The sequence below is a fragment of the Kryptolebias marmoratus genome, linkage group LG20, assembly GCF_001649575.2.
Source record: "Kryptolebias marmoratus isolate JLee-2015 linkage group LG20, ASM164957v2, whole genome shotgun sequence".
Taxonomy (NCBI): Eukaryota; Metazoa; Chordata; class Actinopteri; order Cyprinodontiformes; family Rivulidae; genus Kryptolebias; species Kryptolebias marmoratus.
In genome coordinates this window covers 7,057,451-7,083,387 of record NC_051449.1, presented here as the reverse complement: position 1 = coordinate 7,083,387, position 25,937 = coordinate 7,057,451, and the positions used below count along the sequence as shown (strand labels likewise).

General features: G+C 37.2%; 2 protein-coding genes across 2 annotated transcripts in view; both read left to right on the top strand.

The window, feature by feature from the left end:
- LOC108232972 (signal transducing adaptor molecule (SH3 domain and ITAM motif) 1) overlaps nt 1–20,561 on the top strand; it is a 36,763-nt gene extending 16,202 nt beyond the window's left edge. The window contains exons 3-23 of the mRNA XM_017411138.3: nt 2,471–2,593; nt 5,079–5,165; nt 5,306–6,349; nt 6,659–7,225; nt 7,371–7,513; nt 7,601–7,710; nt 7,815–7,957; nt 10,764–10,844; nt 12,004–12,088; nt 12,312–12,387; nt 13,971–14,066; nt 14,157–14,303; nt 14,478–14,568; nt 14,808–15,003; nt 15,153–15,247; nt 15,435–15,523; nt 15,728–15,815; nt 15,921–15,975; nt 16,155–16,308; nt 16,495–16,616; nt 17,713–20,561. Coding sequence (XP_017266627.2) covers nt 2,471–2,593; nt 5,079–5,165; nt 5,306–6,349; nt 6,659–7,225; nt 7,371–7,513; nt 7,601–7,710; nt 7,815–7,957; nt 10,764–10,844; nt 12,004–12,088; nt 12,312–12,387; nt 13,971–14,066; nt 14,157–14,303; nt 14,478–14,568; nt 14,808–15,003; nt 15,153–15,247; nt 15,435–15,523; nt 15,728–15,815; nt 15,921–15,975; nt 16,155–16,308; nt 16,495–16,616; nt 17,713–17,944 — 3,824 coding nt within the window. The 3' untranslated portion in view covers nt 17,945–20,561. The remainder of the gene's footprint in view (nt 1–2,470; nt 2,594–5,078; nt 5,166–5,305; nt 6,350–6,658; nt 7,226–7,370; nt 7,514–7,600; nt 7,711–7,814; nt 7,958–10,763; nt 10,845–12,003; nt 12,089–12,311; nt 12,388–13,970; nt 14,067–14,156; nt 14,304–14,477; nt 14,569–14,807; nt 15,004–15,152; nt 15,248–15,434; nt 15,524–15,727; nt 15,816–15,920; nt 15,976–16,154; nt 16,309–16,494; nt 16,617–17,712) is intronic.
- Nucleotides 20,562–22,203: 1,642 nt separating this feature from the next.
- si:dkey-32m20.1 (transmembrane protein 236) lies at nt 22,204–25,702 on the top strand. The gene is made up of 4 exons (XM_017410903.3): nt 22,204–22,548; nt 23,420–23,492; nt 24,567–24,690; nt 24,942–25,702. The coding sequence occupies exons 1-4, from the start codon at nt 22,295–22,297 to the stop codon at nt 25,580–25,582; spliced, it is 1,092 nt and encodes a 363-aa protein (XP_017266392.1). The 5' UTR covers nt 22,204–22,294; the 3' UTR covers nt 25,583–25,702.
- Nucleotides 25,703–25,937: the final 235 nt, after the last annotated feature.

Sequence of the window (25,937 nt, the reverse complement as noted above, 5' to 3'; positions counted from 1 at the left end):
AGAATTTGCAGAAAAAAACTTCTGTTTTCTGCTATATGCTCTTATATACAGACCTTTATTTCTGTCAAGATGCCCAAATAATTTAGAAACCCAGAGTTACAGCCAGGAAACTAAAGGTGACTGAGTGGTTTCTCTGACTGCCTCATCACAATAAACCATTTAGAAAAAAAATTGTTTTACCTTTTGTCAAAAGACTAATTTCTTTTACTGTTGAGTGTTTACGATCACAGTACAGCTACATTTTATCAACAGCATTTTTAGGCCTTTGAAAACTGCTGTTGTGCATAAATTGTGTATTTTCATGATAACAAGCTGAAACAAATCAAGTGTTGTCTATTTGATTAATTTAGGAGTTATATTTAGTCATAAAGATTTCCTATTCTCAATGTATGATATGTACCACAGAGCTTTGAAGTTTTCTTGTTGTGTGGCTTTACTGTAAATTAAAATATGAACATATGAAAATATGAGCTGTTACATTCAGCAAGGAGTAAAATAGGAGATGAGTTGTAGTAACATTTTAGTTTTGTAATTAATGAAAGATTTTACCATTGGTTGTGGGTGTCTTGGAAAAAGGTAATTGTTAAAATATTTTTCTTGGACGAGTCTATAAGAGAAACAAAGGGTTTTGATTGGCAGGTCGATTTTGAAATTCACTGACCCTACAAGTACGACAAGCAGACATGTGGCTCAAGTTCAGTTCAAAGTCTAATAAACACTGAAAGAAAAGAAATGCTGCCTGCTTCAGTCCCCTAACCTAGAACCTGCAGCCATCTACATGCTTGTTTACATGGTGTTATGTTGTACTTTCAGCAGCATGTAGTCAGGAACAGAGGGGTGTTCTCTGAGCTCTCCACGCTCCCTTCCAGCATGACGCTCTCTGAGGACAACAGTGGCCCCTGCAAATCCAAGTATGGGTCCACCAAGGGGCCCCTTTGAGGTGGTCTAATGTTTGCACAGATGTGTGGGTCCAAAGCCGAGAGGCCAAAACTCTGTATCCCTCTGGTGGTCTTGCTCTCTGTCCCTTTCTGAGATGGAGCCTCTTTTGGCTGCTGTCCCATCATGGGTGATGTGACCTGAAGGAACAAAGCTGAGCCTTTGGGGCTGTTTGAGGCAGGAAATCATGTGAGGACAACATTACCCATAATGCTTAGGGGCAGATTTTTATTCTTAAATCGTAAATGATGGTTTATCCCAATTTTGGTTTCATTTATGAGTCACAGTGATGAGTTCTTATTATATTTTCTAATTTAAATGCTGAGACAAGAATTTAAAAATGTATCTTAAAAAACTTAAACAGGAACTTAGAATATTAGATAAGTTTCAAATAAACTTAATTTTATCACACCTTGGAGTCAGTGTTTCCGCGAATGTATGCGTAAACACACAGGTTTTACAGGCCCACTTCCTGGTTCATATTTTGCCCACAATCATGATTATAGCTATTCAAATTGTCTGAACAGCTTATAAAAAAAATGTATGATAGCCTGACTATCCTGGTTAATCACAAATGTCTTTTTAAAAGTCAAATTAACCCAGCATGTGCTATTAGGTCCTGTAACCTTGGAAAACAAATATATTTTTTGTTATAGTATAACATAGTTTTGACATTTGTGATTGACTAAAAGTTGAAGCATCATTGATCTTGAATCTTGGTCACCAGTTCCCACCATTGTCAGGTGTTTTGGAACAGGGACACATCTAAAACATGCAAAATTGAAGACCCTGGGGTACATTGGTATAAGTTGTTTGTTTTTGGTCAAGCTAAACATATTAATTTATAATCTTTTTTTCTGTTTCATAATTGAATCACACTTTTCTATTACTTCTGTCATCTGAAAGTCTAATCTGAGATTAAATTTGTCCCATAAAGACCTCTATTGCCTCTTGTGAATATACACCAGCAGCCCTCCTTTCTGCTTGCCAAAAGCTACTTGGTCAGCAATAATGAACTTGAATAAACATCCTGGCTAATGTTTAGATTTGAATCACTTATTTCAAAGAATTATTGAGAAATATTGGTGAACATCTGTGAGATGAACGACCAAAATGTTTCAAAATGCTTCACTTCTCCATCACTGTAGGTCAGCTGGCAGTGAGGAATGACACAGAAGGGGGGGATGGTGCTGTTTGGCCGTATGGAGAACACATGTACAGTGTTTTCAGTTTTGTTGTGAACTTTCTTGCCTGTTTATGAGGCCAAATGTTTTCAGTTTATTCTCAGCTGACAGACGGTACAGAGTGTCCCACAGTTGAGATTCCGCACTAAACTTGGTTGTAAAAAGAAAAACAAAAAAGCTTTCCTTTTTGAATGAAAATTTTTGGCTCGTTTGGTTTGATTGTACTCCCAACCGCAGTTGCACAATTTATGAGCTACTACTGCTTCCCATGGTGCTCCGTTAATATTACTAAGCCGACTTACTGCATTCTGCAGACTGATTTGTGACACAGATCCTGTTGTGTGTTGCAGGAATTCAAGAGGCTACAGAGTGCACAAAGTGTAAAAATGACTGGGCATTAAGGGCAGCCATCTCTCTCCTCTATGTGCTCTGTGCCCTGCTAACAATAGCTGTGGCTGTCCTTGGATATAAAGGTAAGTTAAAACCAAAAATAAAATATATTTTCTGTCAAAATGTATTTACTTTTACTTGTTAATACCTTCATGTACATAAATTAAAAGCAGAAGTTCATAGTAACTACACAACTCAAGGTACATGTAACAACAGATTCTATGCAAAATGTTTAACAAATTAACTTGCAGAATATCTTTATTTTGAGTATTAAACTGAGTTCAAATTAATGAAAGGAAATAAAACACACAGAACTAGCACTTTTCTTAATTATTGTGGGTTCAAATATAGACTTTATTACATTGAGTAATAAAGCTTATATTGTTTTCTGTCAACAAGAATAATGTCAGGTTTAATATCAACCAAGGTAATTTAATCACCTTCCACTATAGTCTTTTGAGTAGTTTGTAGCATAACATTTACGATGATGTTGTGGTTTTATTTTCATGGTATAAGAAATTTATATCCAAATATTCTCCAGGCTGTTATCTTTGGTTATCTGCCATCTTACAATAATAAGCCAAGAAAGGATACTAATTCCAAAGTTGACTTTAGGCTTTTTTCATATTTTACTAGACTGGGTGGATTGGGCTGTAGTTTGGTGGGAGGAAATATCCTCCACAGTGGATCATTTAGAAGTCAAAAACTGAGTAAGTTCAAGGCTACAGTGAAGTGTTATATGTATTTTGAGTCCTTGACATAATTTAATCTGATGTTAACATTGGAATTTAAAACATATTTCAAGAGTTACCACCATAAAATGACCTATTATTGTTGTGAATAATTTGGTCCATTTGTTTCAGTCAAATTCAGAAGCTCAGACTAAGATTTATTGTTTGACTTTCTCAGCATCTGCTGTTTTTTTATGTATTTTTCCACGGAAGTGATTTCTCTCTAAGATAACCCATAGCTTGAAACAGAAAACACAGTGTGCTACATTGTGCTTACTGCAACTTATTTTTGTGGTGTGAACCAGAAGAATGATGTTAAATAGTATGGAGAAGAATTCCAGCACAGTCAGAAAAGAATCCAGCTTCTGTATTGCCCAATTTTACACATTTGGAGCCCCAGATCAATCAAAGCAAACCTGTTAAAACATTTTTGAGCACCATCTTCTGAAGTTTTACCTTGTCCACAGACAGCAGAAAGCTCACTTTGCCAGAAGAGAATGGCTTTATTGGAAATTTTACAAGTTCAGATCTAAATCAGACTCATGCCTTTTAAGTGCTGTCAGGATTATTTTGGTTCCTAGCTCTGGGTCTGTGTTGGCAAGGAGCCCATGTGATTTTGATGGTTTGCCGCTAATCTCTACCAGATGACCATGCAGGGACTACCCCAGCTTAACAACCCCAAGGAGATTTTATGGTTTAGTAGCAATTTGTTGTCTTGCGGACCACAGGTTGACTCACAAATGACTGTGAATGTCAAAATCAGTTTGACTCTGTAGGAAACCAGAGTTGGCTGGATCATACATTGAATTTTTATTTATTTTAAAATCTCTTTGTTTTTTAAACTGCATATGTCAGCGCTTGATTGAGCTGCTCTGTTGGAGCACTGTTTGTGTTGCCTGCTGTGTCATTAAGTGTCTGGGACAATTTCTGCAACTCAGGTTGGAGAACTCCGTAGCAATTGCTCATAACTTATAATAATATCACAATAGGCAGCCAGTAAGCCTTACTTAAATGTGCAGATTTAAATAACTCCTATTGCTTTTATTAACACAAGAATGTGGAAAGAAATTGTTTACAGACATGAAATGGAACAGGTAGAAGGTGGTATGTGTTGTCAGGCATTTTTGACACCGTCATCAGTAACATAATTATAAATAACTGAATGAATGTATACAGCACCCTTATGACAAAAAAAACAACTATTCATTAGGCATAAAGCAAGAAATGAGACTCCATATCTCAGCAGCTGGTCAACAGCACTTTCAAGTTGGACCCTTGTGTTTTACGTAAGTGTGTGTTTTTGTTGTGTGTTTTTGTCACTCTGGAATGATAACAGTAAAATCTTAGGATGTTTTCCAGTTGAGTTATTAGACGGGAAAACAAACCATGGGGGGAGAAGAGATGTTGCAGATGTAGGGAGAGAAAATGGACCTAGAGCTGGTTTGTGCCGATGTGGTATTCAGTCTGTTTTTCAGATTATTGGGACTCAAGAAGTGGAATTTATGAGCATCATCTGAACATTTCGATTTGGATCAATCCACAGTGTTATTGCTGCCTGGTTACAAAAATCTCAGGAAGCTGAGCTGCATTATGTGTCCAGGACTGTAGCTTGGCTTTCCACTTATTCACTTCTGAGGTATGAATACACCAGCGACCTCTGCTGGTGAGAGTAAATCCACATTAGCTGAGAAATTGGTTCTTAACAGAACTGTTTTTCAAGAGTCTGTGTAAAGGTTCCTGATATAATCTACTAATCAAATATGCCTTAACAGCATCAAGAGGATATTTTCTACAATTCTCTGTCTGTGTTTTTATCAATCCTTGCTGTTTCTCTTAGTTGTTCAGAAGATGGACAATGTGACAGAAGGGATACAGAATTATGGAGGGGAGATCAATGCTGTGGAAACAGACTTAAAGAAACTAGGTAATTCTGTTTAGGGTGCGATTACATTACAACTATAGCTATATTACCACATAATCTTGTACATGTTTATTGACTTTGACATTTTATTATATTTTCACATTCTGCTGACACTCAGGCTTTTTTGCATTTCATAATTTTAGATGATCAATCAGGACAGAAGTCAATCAATGCAACCAGTGAAATGAACACTTTCAAGTCAGAGCTGGAAGCATTGCAAAGCCAACTGAAAGATATTAACATCAGAGCAACCAGCAACAGAGAGACCCTAAATGAACTTCTGATAACAGGAGATGACATGCAGAACGGCCATGTTTCCCTGCAAAGTGTTCTGGAAGGTAATACAGCTTCACTGCGTGGAATCAATCAGTCCCTGGCCTCCAACAGTGAGATGATTGATAGCCTCCAGACTGACACAACACGACTCCAGTCTGAGTTACAGGACCAGGTCAAAGTGCAGAGTGAGACCCAAGTTAGCATAGGTGCGCTTAATATCACCCAAACCCAGCAGCACAATCTGCTTGGCGCTCTGCAGAAGACAGTTGAAGACACAAGCCTGGCAGTAGATAAGCTGAAAAATGACTATTACATTCTGCAGCAGACAGCCAGACAGACACATACAGATACAGAGTGGCTAAAAGAAAAGGTCCAGAACCTTCAGATCTTGGCAGCCAATAACTCAGCCCTGGCCAGATCCAACGGAGACACCCTGGATGATTTGGGAGCTCAGCTCAGCACTTTAGCTAGCAAAATCCAGAACACCTCAGTGCTCACTGAAGGCCATGACCAGAGCTTGCGGCAGCTGATGGACCACCAGAGAGACCACAATAATGCCACCTCATTCAAATTTGACAAGATGGAAGCTAGGTTAGACAGGCACGAGAATGACATGGACCGTGTCACTGGAAATATGAGCTTTGCCGCACAGATTTTAGGTGTCATCAGCTCTGACCTGAATGGCCTGAGATCATGTGCTGAAACAGTGATGAGGCATTCAGATGTGTTAGCCGGACTGAATGCCAGCTTGGAAGAGGTCAGGACAGACGGTAAAGACTTGCGTACCCAGCAGGATGAGCTGACAGCCAAACTGGACCAAGAGGTGAATAATCTGTCCATGGTGATGGAGGAGATGAAGCTAGTGGACAGCAAGCACTCACAGCTCATCACAAACTTCACCATCCTGCGGGGTAAGAACAGATGAAACACTTAGTTTTCATATTTGTACATTTTTACCAAAAAGGGTACAAATGACATTTGCCCCCCCTTTATTTTATTAACAGAAGTTTCTGAGTAATTCACATCTGGAGAATGTTTAAATTGTTTCTCCTACAGGATCAAAAAGAACCACAATTTGTCGTTATATGTCACTAATATGTTGTTAAATCAACAAAACAACATTTCAAATAAATTGGCACACACAGAAGAGTTTAAATTGTCTTTGTAACAGTGTACAAACACCCCAACAATAATATACATTCTGTCCTTTTTTGACTCAGGTCCACCAGGTCCTAAAGGCTCCAGGGGTGACAAAGGTCCACAGGGACCGATAGGCCAGCCAGGACAAAAGGGTAATAAAGGAGACAGAGGTATGCCAGGAGTGGTGGGACATAAAGGAGAACTAGGTCTTCCTGGGCCACCTGGCATAGAAGGTCCAGCAGGTCAGCCTGGGGCCTTGGGGGCTCCAGGACCTAAAGGACCTAAAGGGCCTGGAGGTCGAGCTGGGAACTCTGGCGAAAAGGGTGATCTTGGGGCTCCTGGAATTCCTGGTAGGAATGGACAACCTGGATTGCCAGGCCCACAAGGGCCACAAGGGCCCAGAGGAGCAGCAGGACCTGCAGGTGTAGAGGGACCTCGTGGGCCTGTTGGACCCATTGGCCCTCGTGGTCCTCCAGGTCTTCCTGGGCTGCCAGCACCAAGGCCTCCTGTAATTGTAAAGCCACCTCAGCCTCCACAGGTCATCAAACCAACCCAGCCAACTGTAGGCCTGGTACCCACAGAGAAACCACAAAGTTCTGTGTCTCAGCAGGTTCAGCTCCCACCTGCTGCCACCACCCCAACAACCAGTGAGTTCAGTGTTCACAAAACTGTAAAAAGTTGTTATGAGTTCTCTACATGTATGTATCTTCAAATGGCAATACCTCAACTAATTCAAACTACATTTAGAATGTTTTCCTTCTACTTTAACATTCTGGTATTTAATTCTTCCAGGTTGTCCACCGAAGTTCACAAAGTTTAAGAACAGCTGCTACTACATTTCCTCTGGTTCTCAGAGACTCAACTTTAATGAGGCATTCAAGTTTTGTAACAACATGTCATCTCATATGCTCATAATCAATGATAATGAAGAACAGGTAAAATTGATCTTAGATTGTAAGCATGTAAGCCAATTATTTATTGATAAATTATCTTGTATAATGTTATTTATTTTCTTTGTGTAGCAATATGTGAGGAAAGTGATTGCAGGAAAAGGCTACTTCTGGCTGGGGCTCACTGACAAGGAAAAGGAAAATGTCTGGAAGTGGGTGGATGGAACCATGCCAGCTTTCACGTAGGTTATCAATTTCTAAATGCATTTTACTGATGTAAAACTTGATTTAATTGTTTTCTATTTGGTTATAAAAATGAAGCTAATCAAATTTGTTGTTTCATCAGTCAATGGAAACCAGGTCAGCCTGATAATTGGACTCATGGTCATGAAGATGGCGAGGATTGTGCAGGCCTTATCCATTATGCCAACTGGAATGACTTCTACTGCACCGACCGCATTGGTTTCATCTGTGAACGCTCCTCTCACTGTTAGTATTTCTTGAAATCAAATCTTTTTTCAATTTTTTAAGAGTCTGCTTTTGTTTCTTGGTCAGTATTCTCTGGGCATTGTCATTTACACCAAACTCTTCCTAAAAGTCAAATCTGATAAAGTGTTTGTCTCACAACATTCTTGCTACCAAGCTAACTGTCTGAATTAGCTAAAACTCCAAGACCAATTATAAATTTTGATTTCTGTAGTTTATGAATGGTCTAGATTTGTCAATATTTTTGCATTTATTAACATATTTAATCAAGAATTAGTATGAAAAGAAGCTTCAGGCAACCCCCAAATGGTTATTAGAGATTTCTACTAACCAATAAGAGGCAAATATATGCAAGTCATGTATTTCAAATACTTCTGTGGATATATTCAACAAATAACTAAAGAAAAGATGGTAAACTTCTTTTACTTGCATATATTGTGCAATTCATTGCTGTACGTGCATACAAAATAATTTAAACCTTTTAGTTTAGTGATTGTATTTTGAAATTAAATAAGAGTTTTAGTTTTTAGTGTTGTGTAAAAACAAGGATCTATCAAAGTCTGATCTTTACAACACATTTATAAGAATGGATTGTGAAACAAATACCTTTTTTGAGGATATCTGTGAACTGAATCTCAATAGAAAATGGAATTTACATCATCATATAGTAAATACAACCAACAAAACACACTGTTGCATTTCCTGTGCAGGTAAAATGTGGACAATAAAAATACTTACACTGCAACTGTTGCTGTAAATATGTAAACCTATGTAAAAGCTGTGAATATATGTTGTGTTTTTGTTGCTTTCCTTACAGTGGCAGTTCCAGTTTTATAGCATCCAGCCAAGATCTCCTGTTGAAAAAGTGGAAATCAGGATGAAGATGAGGCATTAATGAAAGTCGTGAAAAAAAGCTTTACATAGCTGAAAGACTCGATCATTAAGTCACTGACACTTGGACTCATATATGTCTTTAGATGGACTTTAAAACTGGGTATGGTGGCAGAGCAGGAGCAGAACCGCCCCACTGTTGTGCTAAATTAAAATTAGTGCTAACGTAAGATGAGCTTGTAGGCTTAACCAGATCATGATTTGGTGCAGCCACTTTTGTACATGTATATCTGTAAATAGTATTTCACCAAAAAAGAAAAGAAAAATGTTTTGATTTCATATTTTTAAATTTTCTACAGTTTTCTTCATGTTAACACCTTCATAATAAAAACACAATCAAACCATTAGAGCAAAGATGTTTCAGATGACTATATAACTATATGTTCATATACTGTAAGTTAGAACTGCTTTATACTTCATAAAATACTCCATAGTTTCAAAATGTTAGCAGAAATATTGAAGAAAAAAATCACAAAAAAATAGAGAGCACTTACTAACCCTCACCAGATGATTGCAACTTTATAAAAGGAAAGAAAAAAAAACATTTGGCATCTTTCTAAATCTGAAACATCATTAAACAGATTTTTGAGCAGCACTGCTCTGTTACATACGTTCTACATACATATATACATTTTATATGGCACCTGGTAACAGTATGTAAATTTTTTATGCAGCCATTTAAAAATGATTTATTCAAAAAGCTAAGTACATATTGTCTGTAATTATTGGATGATTGACCTTTGCTGTATTACATGTTTCTTAAGGGCTAAGTAGCAGTTTGTAATCTGTACTTATGGCTGATTGTTTTTCGTCAAGCCCATATCAATCAGGACAAGACTGTATGACAATAAAATGTGAAGGATGGATTTTGAGTTTTGTCTTTTTTTTTGTCTTTACCTTTAATCATGATACTTCATATTGAGTAAACAGTTTATTTAACTGTTAATTTAAATAAATAAAAAAGCGATTCTTGTAATCTATGTAGTATTATACAATACCAGCATCAAAGTCATGGTTCCTATATAATTTTAAAAGGACAATTCCATATTTTTCCAGACTCAAATTTTAAGTTTATTTATTTTTTTATGTTTATACAGTAGTCAGGCATTCATTTCTGCATGCTCCAAATAACAGCAAAAACAGCAGACTGTATACAGATAGATGGGATCAACATTTCTATAAAATAAACAAACTGACTTCCTCAAAACCTCAGATTAAAAATGAAACCTCAAATTAATAATTTAAGGGACAGTTCAGCTATTTTCGAATTGTGGTTATAACAGATCTCATTTTAATAGATGAACTGAAAACTTTCTACCTTTATTTACTGATGAAACTTACACTTGATTCATTCATTTGACTGATTAATGTGTTTTCCCACCCTGCAAGTTAAAAATTAAAAATAAACAAAAACATGGATAATAGGGAAACACATTGCATTTTGCCATCACATCACAATATATACTCATAAATAAAAGAACTTTATTTCAGCAACTGCTTCAGATTTGACTATATTTCTGGTGAATATAAATGAAAAGGAAGTAATAATAGTAATAGCAGATCACCAGTTTTCAGTGAGCGTCATTTCAAAGCCTCACGTGACCACCGTCACCTGACGATGACATGTTTTTCCTTTTTTATCGAAAAAGCCACTTTGTAGTGTACGGAGGATTTTGTCCGGTTTCCCGGCCACTGCAAACTTAGATTTTGCCCCTTAGCGTCAGATTATTCATCGGTGTCGTACTTTTATTCGTCGCCGGACGATCCGCTTCGATTACCCAGCATGCTTCGCTTGTTGCCGTCTGACGAGAAGGAGTGACTGTGTAGAGAAGAGTCAGCTAGCTCTGTCTGACACCCGTCTGGTCGTCGTTACTATGCATTTTTACCGTGTGAAGCAAGAATAAGAGGGTGAAATAATATCTGGAGAAGGCGAAATCTGTTGTTGTGAACGCTCCAGCGATGCCACTCTTCACGACCAACCCCTTTGACCAAGATGTTGGTGAGTAATCAGAACTGCTAGCATCAGGGCTAACGTAAATAGCTGTGATCAGACAGCTTTGTTTTGGGGTTTTCGGAGCCTTTCAGTCTCGCCCCAAATTACATTCTGCATTAGGTTGGATGTAGAAGAGTGTGTATTTTGTCCTAATATGTGCTTAGCTTCCTTCGTGGTGACGTTACCTGTTAAAAAACTTGGGATACAGACATGTTGTCATCGGCTAATTGTTGTATGCTGCAAGCTTTGTGCCTCATTAGCTTTGCTCTTCTGTGTCTCATCGTCTGTTGTTTTGTTTTTTTAACCAGCCAGAAATTACACACGAAGAGGAAGTGAAAGAGGAAGCGGTGTTATATGAAACCATAAAAGATGTTGTGTTTCCTGTGTGGTTCACCACATCATTAGCATGAACAGTTTTACAGAGATGGACACAGAGTACACAAACATCTATAACCAAAACAGCACCATGCAAATCTGACACGCCAAACCCTGCAGGTATTATGTTTGGACTGAATAATTAGCAGCCATCATACCCTGCTTTTTATTAATGATCCTCTTAGTTGGCTCAATTCTTGGTGTTCTATTTAAAAGTAGCTGGTATTTGTTTATTGTCTTTAGTATTTTTTTAGATTTTGTTTGAATAAAATCTTAATTGTACCGCTTAACCACACTCATTCGACTTAAAATTAATGTTCAAAAACAGCAATAGACATCGAACAAATATACACAGCTAATAAAAGTCCCAACAACGCTGAAATAAAGTCTTCACTTTACATTTCTCTTTAAATTTTCATGCTACAGTTTTTATAAAAATGTTTTTTAAATTGTTGGACAACACTAACATTTACCCTTTTAAAAGCTTTTGTTATGTTTTAAATAATTTATCTGTTATGTTTATGCTCATTTGCAAAGATTCATAATGTTTGTTTTTATACAGGTTAGACACAGGAATATTTATATTAAAATATACTCATGGAACTAGAAGCTACGCACAGAGCTTGCAACTATTTGTGTTCTTCTTAAACTATTATTACTTTTAAAAACCTAATTTCTTTGGACAGTTGTTATCCTTTTGCATTTGTTGTTAAATATAGTATTTCAAAATGTGTTTCTCCCGTTTGTAACATTTCTGCTTATGTTTAATGTTGTTGTTTTTTTCCTACAGAGAAAGCAACCAGTGAGATGAACACAGCTGAGGACTGGGGCCTCATCCTGGATATATGTGATAAGATAGGACAGTCCCGCACTGGGTATCTCAAGCTTCTTCGCTTCTAAACGTCACACATACAAATTTTACTTTTTTCTAACAGTTTGGCATGTTTAAACACGTCAGCTGTAGTTAGAGATGAAATTCGAACAAACACAGTTTTTAAAAATCCCTCTACAAAATAATATCTCAGTGAACAGAGCTTGATTGTTCGTTAGCTTGCAGTTCATTTCTTGAGACTCTTGGGTTCTGCTCTTCTGTTCCAGGCCAAAAGAATGTCTTCGCTCTATAATGAGAAGAGTGAACCACAAGGATCCCCACGTAGCCATGCAGGCACTGACCGTAAGCAGGCTGAAAACAAACAGACATGTTGTGTATACAGTTTGGTCCGGAAATATTTGGAGGCTGATACAATGTTTGCTATTTTTACTGTTTACAAAAACACAATGAAATTACAGGGAATATCTGCCTAAAGTGTAGACTCTCAACTTTAATTTGAGGCTATACACATCCAGGTTGAAGGAAGGGTTTTGAAATTAAAGCTATTATATCTCCCTATATCAACATAGGACTATCTTTAAAATAATCACTCAAAAGCTTTTTGATACCTATGTTTCTATGTCTCCCCAAATTAAAAAAGTAAATTAAACAAGGTTGACTTCATTTATGGCATCTAAATTTGGAAGCTTTCTTTCCAGAAGGTGGATGTAACAAAATTCACATCTATTGTGAAATTAAAGTTTTGTGAGAGCAAATAAAGACGGTTCACAACAAGGTGAAGATCTTTCAGAAACCTCTGAAATAGAAATTCCAAACCAGACTTTGCCAGTAAACCTCTTAAAGAGTCAGATCATTTCTGAAACATTGTTCTTTGGACGCGTAAAACTATAATCAGTCTGTACCAAAATGACAGGAAGAGATAAGGTGGCCTGGAGCTGCTCATAATAGAAAAAACCCAAAAAACATAACGCCTAACATCTGGAGACAAAGTTATAATATAGTATTTTTTTTAAAAGACAGATCATTTTACATTTACATAACCTAAAGCAAAATAAAAGCACATTATCTCCTTATTAACATAAGATAGAGTGGGGGAAAAAAAGGGTGAAAGAATTCTTAAAACAGTCACGTTTTATACAAGATTTAAAACGCTTCATTTTAACAGCATCAACGACTTTCCACTAGAATGCAAAGCCTCAAGGCATGGTACTCAGTAATGCACAGAGGTCATCCATGTTAAATGTTTACAGAGAAATTATACCATTTAAATTCAAACATCTCATAAGAGAAGCATGAAGGGTTTCTTTTGTACTCGCATGCTGAGCAGAAAAAAACAGAATGAAGAATAATAATTTTCTTTCAAATTTAAAAAAAACAACAACTAATTGCTCTTTGTATGAAGGACTGTTTGGTCCAGTTTATTGAAAGAGCTGGGTAGCAGTACTTTTTACCTGAGGGCAGGAAAAAGTGGGTGCTTTCAATCAGCTAGAATCTTTTCTGTTTTATTACGGGATCTGAATCTGTAGATGTGTTCTAGGTTGTTAGCAATAGTGAGTTTTGTTTGTTTTTTCTCAGGTTGCTCTTTTGTGCACCTGATTTAAATCTGACGCAACAAAGAGAACTAACACACTAAGCAGCAACTGAAGATGACTGCAGTAAAGGCCTGAATTTTTTTAAAAGAACAAATAACCATAAGATAATGGCATGAGAACCATTGCCCACCTTGTTCTTTATTTAACCTGCATCGGTGTTTGCAAGTCCATACTTTTTGAGCCTTAAGATAAAGCCGAGAGCCTGTTCTTTAATCCCATGTTTATTATACAACTGGAACTTTACTTAACGGATAAAATTTCCATGTTTGTTGTATGAGCTGCAGCTGTTTAATGACGAGCTGCACGCATTCACCATTTCTTTTTTCCTTACAGCTTCTTGGTGCTTGTGTCTCAAACTGTGGGAAAATCTTTCACTTGGAGGTGTGCTCCCGAGAGTTTGCCAGTGAAGTCAGTAACGTCTTAAACAAAGTATGTAGCCATTTTTTTTATATGTTAATCATTGTGCAAGAATTGTTCGTCTCCACAGTGGGTCATTAATTTGAATATATCTAAATCCAGGGTCACCCAAAAGTGTGTGAGAAGCTGAAGGCCCTGATGGTGGAGTGGGCAGAGGACTTCCGCAAGGACCCGCAGCTCAGTCTGATCTCAGCAATGATCAAGAATTTACGTGAGCAAGGTGTGACCTTCCCTGCAGTGGGCTCCCAGGTAGGTTTATTTCTAATGTGGAGGATCATACCTTTTTTTTTTTTTTAACTGTGCCTTCAGTTCCAACTGTCTCCGTTTGTAATTTAAACTAATGTTAAAAATTTGACCCAAGCTCACTTTTTCTATTCCTCAGTCATGCATATGTTTGTCTAATGGCTGCTTATCTTCTCACAGGCTGCAGAGCAAGCAAAAGCAAGCCCCGCATTAGTGGCGAAGGATCCCGCCACCTCCACAAACAAAAAGGAAGAAGAAGACTTGGCCAAAGGTAAAAAGGCTTTAAGCGAATGATCAGACATGAGCCAGTGTCTGCAAATGACTGAGCTGGCCACAGAAGATTTTCGGCTATCAGATGTGACTGTAGATATGCAGTTAAAACCTGCCCATTTAGTCATTTTATTCATTCTTTATTAGCTTTTCTCATTTGAACTAGACTAGCGAGTTACAGATGTTCAAATCCATTAAAGACAAAACACAAATGGTCACGTTTGTCCCCGCTGTATGCAGCTATTGAGTTGTCACTGAAGGAGCAACGTCAGCAGCCGCAGACCTCCTTGTCGAGCCTCTACCCGAGCACGTCCAGCCTGCTTTCTACACACAAGTCCGATGGCAGAAAAGTCCGAGCCATCTACGACTTCGAAGCTGCGGAGGACAATGAGCTCACATTTAAGTCAGGAGAAATCATCACCATCCTGGACGACAGGTGAACCTTTACACAAATATATATGAGGTGGATGAATTTTTAAATAATTGTTAAATAAAAAATAATCTTGAAATGTATGCTGTATTCACAGTGTATATCACAGTGTCACATCTGTCACATTAACTGTTTTGATTCTGATTGTGTCTTAGTGACCCCAACTGGTGGAAAGGAGAAACATACCAGGGTGTCGGGTTGTTCCCCTCCAACTTTGTCACCGCTGATCTCACTGCAGAGCCCGAGATGAGTGAGTGCGCATTTAATCCATTTAGTCATGAGGAAGATGTATGTATGGATCCGGAAATGGAAAAAAACTTTATCATGAAATCTATTTATAAAATTATTATCTTTGCCTCTGTTACACGTGTAACTGATTGCTGGTATCTTGCTTTGTTTATCTGCTGCCACATCTGCTGTTACTCGGAAATCTGCAGTGAAGACAGAGAAGAAGACAGTACAGTTCAGTGAGGACATCCAGGTGGAAACCATAGAGCCTGAACAGGAGCCTGTATATATAGATGAGGTAAATACCTTTCTATGACCAGAACAAAGGTCATTTTTAATGTAGCTGTGATACGTTAAGATTTCAAATTCTTTAACTACTTCTGTAATTCGTGAAATCAGAAGTATTGACAATCACAGTCTATATTTTGTTGTTTTAGAATAGTAATTGGATAAAACGTTTCTCTCTGGATGATGTTTGTTTACTCATCACGAACCCTTTTAGGACAAAATGGACCAGTTACTGCAGATGATCCAAAGTGCAGATCCAACAGACAACCAGTCAGACAGCATTGAGCTACTACAGCTGGAAGGTAAACTGAATTCAACATAAAAAAAAAATCTATGAAAAGCTATATAGTTACAAATATGAACTGTTTTTTTTTTTTAGAAATAACAATATTTTTGTTCTTCATCAGGTGCCTGTAATCAAATGGGACCCCTTATTGACCAGAAGTTGGAGGATATAGACAGGTACACTGGTGTTGTGATGTGTTTAGCTCAGTGGAAACCATGAAATCATCTAAACCAAAAATAAAATGTATTGAGTATGTAAAGATGATAATAAGTAGATAATAGGCATGTATCAGATGTAGTTAAATATACTGACTGAGAGCGTGCTAACTTCTGAATGTTTGGGTCTGTGTTCTCAGGAAGCACTCTGAGCTGTCAGAGCTGAACGTCAAGGTGATGGAAGCTTTGTCTCTGTATGCAAAGCTGATGAATGAAGATCCAGTTTATGCCATGTATGCCAAGCTGCAGAGCCAGCAGTACTACATGCAGCAGCCTGCCAGTGTGGCGCAGCAGGTAAAGTCTGTTCATCGTGGGTCTGGTTTGAACATGTCAGCATGTTGTTAGACATACTGATTCTTGACTTTGGTTTTACAAAAATGCATGTTACAGGGATTGGAAAAAGTGGTTGCAATTTAATCCACAGACTCGGTAGCTCATAAAGTGCACGTGTGTGTTATGTGTGTTTGTTTGTGGCTGCAGGTCTACCCTGGTCAGCCTGCATCAGGTTCATATGCCATGAGCAGTACTGGGGTTCAAGGTTATACTGTTCCTGTGGAGCAGCTTCCTCCTGGAACTGCAATTCCTGCTCAGCCAGCTCCCAGGTCAGTTTTACATTACCACATTTCTTGCTTTCTTAATGCACTAAAATATTAAATGTTGTTGACATTAATGTTTGTCATTTTTTATCTCTTTGGTGTATTGTGTACTTGATGGAAAGACGTTTTGCTTTAATCTTTTATTTGGAGTTCTTTTTCTTTGTCAGTCTCATTCGATCATTTTAAGTTTGGGCTCTTACTGTATTCAACTGGTTCTCAAATTAAGTTTCTATTCCTTACAGCCTCAAATCTTAGGTAGATTTTTGTAGGCATTACAGTGTATTTGAGAATCATTATTTCCGATGCCTTTTCTTTGGTTTTTGATGTGCTGTTGTTTGATTTGTGTGTAATGCTGTATGTTTTCCACTAGTTCAAACAAAGTTAGCATAGTTCTGATTTTTAAATAGTTGTTTCTCACAACTCAAAATTATCTATCTTTTCATTTTTTGATATCATAAAATAACACAAACCATCCCGTTTGGCTGGGCTGTTTTCCAGAAAAACCTAAATAGTTTGAGTATAGTGACAGCTATGAATAGAAATGATGATCACAATATTTTTTTAATAACAACTGAATCTGCTTTACAAAACAAAACCATTTTTTAAAATGTAATTAAAATGAGATTTAAGTACAGTAACACAACAAGGAGTCGTTATAATGAGTTTGATGGGCAAAAAGAATGAGACATTTCTCAAAGTGTTCGCTCTGTGCTACAGACTGCTCTGGGAGTAACCAGCAGAGCTCCATCTGTAGGTCTCAGTGGCTGAAACGGCACAAAATAGGGCAGTAAATCACACATGTAGTTATGAGTAAGGTCATTTAAAGCCCCCAAAAGTAAGCAATAAAATGTAATGATAAAGGCAGGAACTAAATGACTCCATAACTCAAAATTAGTTCAGTAGCAGTTTCTTTTTTTTCCTGTTAATTTCTTATATGTGGAGTTCTTTCTACGACAGATTGTGTCATTAAATAAGAACAGAGCTGTCAAAACTTTATATCTTCGTTTCTACCTTTTTTTGATTGTGATTTTTAATTTTTTTTTAATTTAATTTTGTTTTACTGGTTTTATTGTATTAAGAACTTTATCCATACACTCCACAGTGACGCCCACATGTACATGGGCCAGCCGCCGGTTTACACCGCACCTCCCGGCTCCATGCCCCCAGCAGATGTTCAGTCCTACCCAAATCCAGCCAGCGCCGCAGGCCCCCCACCATGCACAACACCCGCAGGCATGACGCAGACGGCAAACTACAGCGCCCCCTCTGGCACAAGCTTAGCACCTCCTTCAGAAGCCCAACAGGCCCCCTACTCAGAAAAAGCTTTACTATAGGGCATCCAGAATTATCCTACAGTAAAGAAAAAAAAAAACACACGAACCACATTCAGTTAAATAGTTCTAATTTTTTATTATTATGAGGTAACAGATGATTTAAAATTTGCAAACAGAGTAGGTCAACACTGGGATTCGGTGCACTTTGTGGTTTTTGTTTGGCAGATATACACATAAAGATACAGTTACTTCTGTCTACAGGTTAAAATGGTTCATGATGTTTTGACTTGAAGTACTGAGAAACAGTCTTAAAGTGTACATAATTGTATTTGCACATTTTTACCCTTTTTATGTTTTTCTCACCTAGACATCAAGACATACTGCAGCTTTCAGTTGTACTGCACACACCACCTGGATTTTACTAAACTATATACTTTATCCACTTTTATCTACAAGATTTGACATTTATTACTTAACTTTAGTCTAAACATTTTGTGGAAACATTTTATTTAATTGTTTTTTTTTTGTTTTTTTTTTCTTTAATAACTTACCCCAAAGGTTTTGCAAAAATCTACATGATTTGTACTAAACAAAGGTTTAGATAGTCATGCTAAAGAAAGATAATTCAGATGTTTTTTTTCTCATATGGAATCATACTTGTAGACTCAATTAACACATAAATTGTTTTACTTGTTCTTGAAATATTTGGTTATTGGTACCAAATTACTAAGTTTTATTTTAAATATTAGGCAATGGCAGTCCTGTTTTTCGCAGACTTTGCCAGTTGGAGTAAACAAGCGTAACTTGCCACACAACCCATATATTGGTTGTATTGTGTCAAATATGCAGACATTCCTTCTCACCGCCCTTAACGCCCTTAATGCTAACACTGAAGCAACACACACACACAGACACTACAAGCAGATGGTCAAACATGGCTGCACTACTAGCTTGACACTAAAATAAATCCACATTGTGCCACGGTCACTTAATTCCCTAAAACAAACTGCATTGCTAATCATGCCACAGAAAGAGGTGCAGACTTTTGTTTACTTTTTTATTTCAATATAAAAAACAGGGCAATTTTGAACAGGACTTTACTGTTCCCTTCTACATGTGTCATAAACTTTTAGAAGTACTGAGAACTGAAGCCACTTTGTTTTTCTGAAGGGAAAAGGAATGAGCGGGACTGAAGCATGCAGGTCACTCTTGTAAATAACTGTACTAATATCGTAGTGACGCCACATGATGACCTCAGTAGGTGGACGGTGTGTTGGCACAGCTCTGGATGTCCGTCTGCAGCCGGTGCATGCTCCTGGTTCAGCTAAAAATGTAATTATCCACACATATCTAAAAAGAAGTCTTTTTTTTTCAGCAATACTGCTTATTTTTCAAACTGTAAAGCTTCAACCTGAGTATTTGTTCATCGTGTTTAAATGCAAGTGTCCCTGTCGCTATTAGGGCTGTGCCAACATACTGTATTTGCACCACCAACTTGGCTCTAAGGGGAGACCTCTGTCTCCCAGTGTCTTTAAACATCTCTTTTATCATTGTTGAAAAGTGTTATTTTTTTCCTTTTTCTAGTGTAGTGCATTCTAATTTATACTTATTATAATTTAAAGGAAGTTTTGTAGGATGTATGTATTCAGAGAACTGAGAGGGATGTGCGATATTCTGCCTAACTTAGTTGTATATTTAAATTGACATGATTATTGTACTGTAGGACTAAAGTTAGAACTGACTGAATCCCAACATACTTTCTTTTCTCAGGCCTGTGATAACATTAAAAGAGAACTGAAAATGGCTGCTATGATTGTGGTCAGTTAAAGTCAGCATATGTAATAACACGCACACAAAAAAAGCAAAACTCTTCACAGTCCTGTTTCTCTAACTTAAACAGACATCTGAGTCATTCAAGATCAGGTAGCCTCTTCTCATCCTACGTATGATGTTGCACTTAGTGTATTTCTGGTTCTGAGACTTTAACATGTTAAGAGTTTTTGGGAAAGAGTTGATCTTTAGAAAAGAACTGGCAGGATTGCAATAAGTTAATGAAATGAAATAAAACTGGTGTATATAACAATGAAGGATGCTTCATGAAGGAATGTAGAAGTTGTGGAAATGAAGTCTATAATGCAGTTGGGGCAAATTCGGCGCTCGTTTGACAGAATTGTTTTCATTTTTTCTTAAAATATCTTGTTTCAGATGTGTTGCATCTTGTCATCCCTGTACCACCTTAACAGTATGACACACCTAACTTAAGTTTGATATGTGGGATCTCTAAAATTTGCTTTAATCATAAATGTAATTGAGTCAAAGCTGGTGAGCCATTATTTTGCTGCCTTCAATTTAAAGCAAGAACATAGTAATGTGTTGGTTCAAAGAGGGTCAAAAATGTCAAAGTAGCGGCTACTACGAAACAGTGAGACATAGGAGCCATTTTCTAATCACATGTGATCCAAATGAAACATCGTAACACACCACTGTGTTGGACTGCAGCCCTGATGTAAGCTTTTCTTTTTGTACAGGATTGAGATGCTGCCTGTTTTTAAGTTTTAAACCAACGTTATTGTAAAAGTTCTGTCTCAACTTGTACTCTGCTGTTTCTATGTATTCTTTTAACCAAATCTAATAATTGGTATTCACAATAAAACCAGGCCAAGTCTACATAGTAAAATGCATGCCTTTGTTTTGTATATGTGTATTATTTATCCATGAATCTTCATCAGTGTCTGGCTTCTTTCAGCTCCACTCAGCACAAGTTATGAACTCCTTCAAAGTACAACAAGGACACCATATCCAATCTTGAACCTGAGAAATGACCACTTTGAAGATTTGTCGGTCTTTAGTTTGAAGGAGACTGGAAAGTGAAAGAAATGTAGATAATTGTTAAAGGTAGAGGTCGAGCCGGTGTCTGCTGCAGCAACAAATCTTCTGAACATTGAGAAAAACTCTTCAAGGTGAACCATACAAGCATGTAGAAAGTTTCAGTATAAAAGAGAGGCCATCCATCTTTTTAGTTTCAATTTTAAAGCCATCTATGTTTATGGTAAGGAAGTGCAGAGGTCATAGAAGGTCAGAGATTCCAATGCACTAAACTCAGAATTGAAATCTTTATAAATCAAAAGTTTACAAAAGGTGTGTTCTTATTTTGCCCATGTAATTGTGGCACATCATTCCTTAGTGGAATTTAATTCAGATTTTTGTCTATGAAATGTTAAACAAAAATGATTTGACACAATTTTCTTATAACATCTTAAATCGAAAAGTGAGAATCCTTTAAATGCACTTGTTGCAAACTATGAAAAGGTCTTCCTGAATTACATCAAATGGTGCAGTTTTCTCCAGTAGTTTTTCAGATTTACCAATATGCAGTTCTGAAATGTTGGTCCACACTCAATGAAAAACAATGCACATTCATTTGCATATTTTACTCAACAAATCTGAGCACAGATACATACCAGTACATCAAAATTATTGGACTTCTCAATCCTTAGCAGCTCTTCAAAGGGCATTGCCGTTGTTGACTTATTTTCAGTCACTCAGGTTGTTTCTGTAGGTAAATAAACACGTGATAGCTGGAAGCTATTCACAAAATTTTTAATGTCCTTTCTTAATTCAAAGGACACATTCAACACTTGTATGAGAAAAATATTGTAAGATTTTCTTTATTACTTTACGGTTTCTTTTTACCGGTCTTCATGACATCGCAGTGAGTTTCCTTAAATAGTTTATGTTATATAACAATACTGTATCTGACTACAAATAAACATTAGGAAATATCAGTATTTCTTCCTATAAGGGAATATGAAAACAACCTTAACTTGGATAATGTGTAGGTAGAATGCTGAAAAATCTATGGCCTAATTTAAAAAAACAAACTAATTGAAAAGTATTCTGTTTTCATTTTAAAGTTTTCACCTGTAAAACCTGTTCTTGTTGTCTCCTCTAGATGGAGATCTGTGTGTTTGTGTGAACACAGCTGCTGCAGGAAGGATGATATACTGTGGAGCTACTGAGGTTTTATTTTACATTTCTTTTGCTATCCTAACATCCTCCAAAAATAAAGTTGTTTTTTTTTGTAGATGTGGCCTATGTGGCCTTTTGTTCATCTGTAAAACATCTGTTAAGACAGGGATGGTCTCAGTGTAACCGGCTTTTTTTCAGAACATGTATACAATTCAAGCTTTAAATTCTCCATGAAATTATGAGACGTGATTGTTCTTCTTCTTCCTGTGGCTATAAAAACATGAGCGTGACCACCTCATTAGCTCAGCAATAAAACAATACAGCCCACATTGCAGAGTAAGCAGTGTGCAGAGTCCAACATCCTAACTGGCTCGTTTTGAGGAAGATGATTGTCAAAGCCTTTAGCTCAAAGCTTCCAGCAACCACCAGTGTTCAGGGATCATGCCCTCAGGGAAGACGGTTAAGCTCATCCTGTATGAGGTGCTGCAGTTTGCAGCTCTCATTGTGCCCATCTTTGTGATCATGGAGCAGTTTGCCAGGGTCTTGCCTGACAGTGGAGGACAGAGCGTGACCACGTACTGGCTTGTGGTGGCGAGCTCTATTGCCTACGTGACCTCTGTGACTCTGCTGGTGTGGGTTCCTCTCAAATATATGACCCTGAAGAAGCGGAGGTTCATCGCAGAGATCTCTCAGTGGTGAGTTCAGTAAGTTCACGCTGATTTATCTGTTTGTCTCTGTTTGCATCCAAATGATCTTGAAATGATGTAAAATAATTATTACAATTATACCAATGAGTAATTATCAATTACAGCTCAGTATGTACCAGATACATACCTGGTATTCACCAGGTATTTACAAAGTATGTACAGGGCACTTATTGTATACTTCTTAGGTACATACCAAGTACATAATGAATGGATACCTTGTATGTGCATATCAGGCTGTATTAAGACAATCGTTACTGAAAGTAGCAAAACTGCAACAACACATCAAATTATTAAGACATACGGTGAATTAAAGTCCTGTTTTAGTAATGTGAGAATTAAACTGCTCAAAATTAAAAAGTAAAAGCCCCCACGATTGCAAAATGAACCTGGCAGTTACAGTAATTTTATTGGGTTGAAGCTATATTTAGTTTTTTTTATGTTTTTATGATTTTCTCAAGTTTATACAAAAAATTATGTTTTTCTATAAACTCTTTAAGCAAAACTTTCTTTTTAAAAAATAAAAGGGATAACACAAATTACATTTAAATAAAAAAGTCTGTTTCATAAATTTCAGTTTTGATGGAGGATGGCTAATGACTTAGAGTGTGTATATTATCTGTGACATCACCGAGTGTTTTTTTGTTTTGTTTTGTTTTGCTTTGGTCAATAATGGTAATATTTAACCTTTAAATGGGCTGAAGTTTAATTTTTAGCTTGTGCTGCTGCAGTTTTATATAGTATGCATCACTTCCTTCTGTGAGCTTGATAATGACCAGATAAGAAAGCAAAGCATTACGACAAAACATTAAATTATGTTTGAATGATCATTATTAGATAAACTCTTTTATTTGTCTTTCAGGAGACCGACAGCATTGGTGTATCTCATCCTGTGTACATTCCCATGTTTTGCCATTCTAATAGCCAGCTCCAAGGTAAAGCCATTGAGACTGATTGATCCTGACACTGAGGTGCACTGGTTGACGTTCTGTTCCGTCACGCTCCAGTTGGGTCCCTGAAGAGGCTCATATTAGTTCTAAACAGCCCATTTGTGGCTCAGACTCGGCTCAAATTTATGACCCCCTTTGCATAACAAAAGGTTTTAAAGTCCTGTAATTATTTGTCGAGCATCAATTCAGCTCACTAAGCCACAAATATAAAAAAAATATATTTCTCTCCTTGTCTCTTAAGGTTCATTGTGTACTGAGGCGTCCTTTGCTTTAACTCTTGTGGTACTGATACCAAAGTACATCATGTGTTATTAATTTATCTTATTTAAAAACACACTTGTTCATGTTCAAAATCACAAAGACAACCGCAATTGTTTACATCAAATTTTTCTCTCCAAGCACTGAGAAGGACTTTAGCACCATTATAATTTTTAAAAAAAAAGAAGTAAAAGAAAATGCCGTCACGAGACATTGCTGACTGATTTAGACACTCAGTAACTGACAGGTTGACTATTAACTCAAACTTTAACAGCATAAAAAGAAACTTACTGAGACAAACAGAATAAAACGCAGGTTGAGTCCAAAGACCTTAAATATTTTTGGACCTTGTTTTAAGGATGTCAGCAGCTCATCTGTCATGAAGGGACAGTTAAATCTAATAAAACCTGGGTTGTTGAAACTCAAAGTCATAATGAAGAGTTTATGTTGTCTTTCTTACTGTTTACTACGATCAAGTTAAATGCCTAAACATCCACCTGAGCACATGCTCTGTTTCTGAGATAGACTTCATTCTTCTGACCAGGCTAGACAATATTGATTAGGGATATTTCTTTCCACAAAGTCAAAACTGTAAATTAGAACCACACTAAGGATATTGATGTGAATGAAACTGCTACATTTTCAACAGCAGATCTACTATATGTACAACAACAGAAAATAAAGAACAACCAATGCTAACCCTTAAACATAACAGAAAAATGACATTGAACTGGTTTTTAATTATAGGTGGCTTCCTGGTGAAAAAGGTTTAATCCTGATCTGTCTGTTCTTGAACTGCAGGTCCAGGAGAACAGGGAAAGCCAGTGCTACCATTTTCCTGAGCTGCCCATTTCCATGGTGCTTTTCTCGCTCATCTGTGTGGATATCATAGAGAGGATACGATCTCGCAGGCTCTTGGGCAAATGTAAGGCTTGAACTTGTCAAGAATATTAATTATTTGCATGTGCTCTGGAAGAAATTTGTACATCTCTATGTTGTAATATTTATTGCCAAGAAGCATTCCTAAAACAAAGAAATAATCAACCAAACAGATTTTTCCTTACTTTCTGTGCTATGTTTAAAAGACGCAGTTCTCTTGGTATAAGCTGGATTTTAGATAGCCATAACATTATTATGTAGATTTTATTCTTTAATATCTGGTCTTTTCATTTGCAGCTGACAATGAGGAGTCTGATCTTGACATGTCGAGCCCTGTTCTCACCCACCTGCAGCAGGTGACCACTGTTTCGGACAAGCTGCACACTGAAAGAGGTCAGAACGGTTTGCCTCCAAACCAGACAGTGTCCAGAAACGGCAGCATCTCTATCGCACAGCAGGCTCTCCCTGACTCTCCCAGTCGGTTAAATCTCAGCACTAGGTCACCCAGTGTCAGCTACTTTTACGCCTCATCCTCACGCCCTTTGACCTACTCGGGTCCACTTCGCTTCCTGTGGAAGAAAGATGGGAGGTCGGAGGTGTTTGTGGAGACTTTCATGTTCTGGTTGGACACTGTGGAGATGGTGCGAGTTGCAGGGGTGTCATCAGTGTTCTGCTCAGCCTGGGTGTTCCCAGTTTACATCTTGGCTTTCCTGTCCTGCCTCCGGATGATCATAACTCCTCACAGTTCCTTGTTGAGTTTAGCCGGTGTTGCTCTGCAGGATGTTCCTTTCTTCATCATTCGAGTCGTGTTGATTGCCGTGTTTGGTTCTGTAACACCGTTGTTGTTTCCACTGAAAAACCTTCTGGTGAGTCTGACTTATATTTACTTTACATGGCTGACCAAGCTGAAAATTTTTAAAAGGCAGAGCATGTTCTGAGGAGGAGGGGCTCAGACTTTGGATGATAAAGACGCACCTGTATAGAAGATGGTTGAAGGATTTGTTATTCGTGTTTAAAAACAAAAATAGAAACTGGGAGGAGGATGTTCTAAATTAAATGAATTTATATATATATATATATATATATATATATATATATATATATATATATATATATATAAAGATTATTATTTTAAAATAAGTTTTTATTCAAAGTTTTTAAAAAAAGTAATGTGCATTTGGGTTTGTCTAATTTTATTGACATATTTTAATCTTAATGTATTTATTAATAGTAGAGTTTGCTTATCTGCTACATTTTCTTTTTTTAACTCTACATTTGTAAACTTACTATAAC

Bases quoted from the DNA above. Each gene is read 5' to 3' on its own strand.
- si:dkey-32m20.1 (XM_017410903.3), top strand. From the start codon at position 22,295: ATGCCCTCAGGGAAGACGGTTAAGCTCATCCTGTATGAGGTGCTGCAG. The intron at 22,549-23,419 runs GTGAGTTCAGTA...TTTGTCTTTCAG, and splicing joins ATCGCAGAGATCTCTCAGTG to GAGACCGACAGCATTGGTGT. The intron at 24,691-24,941 runs GTAAGGCTTGAA...TTTCATTTGCAG, and splicing joins TCGCAGGCTCTTGGGCAAAT to CTGACAATGAGGAGTCTGAT.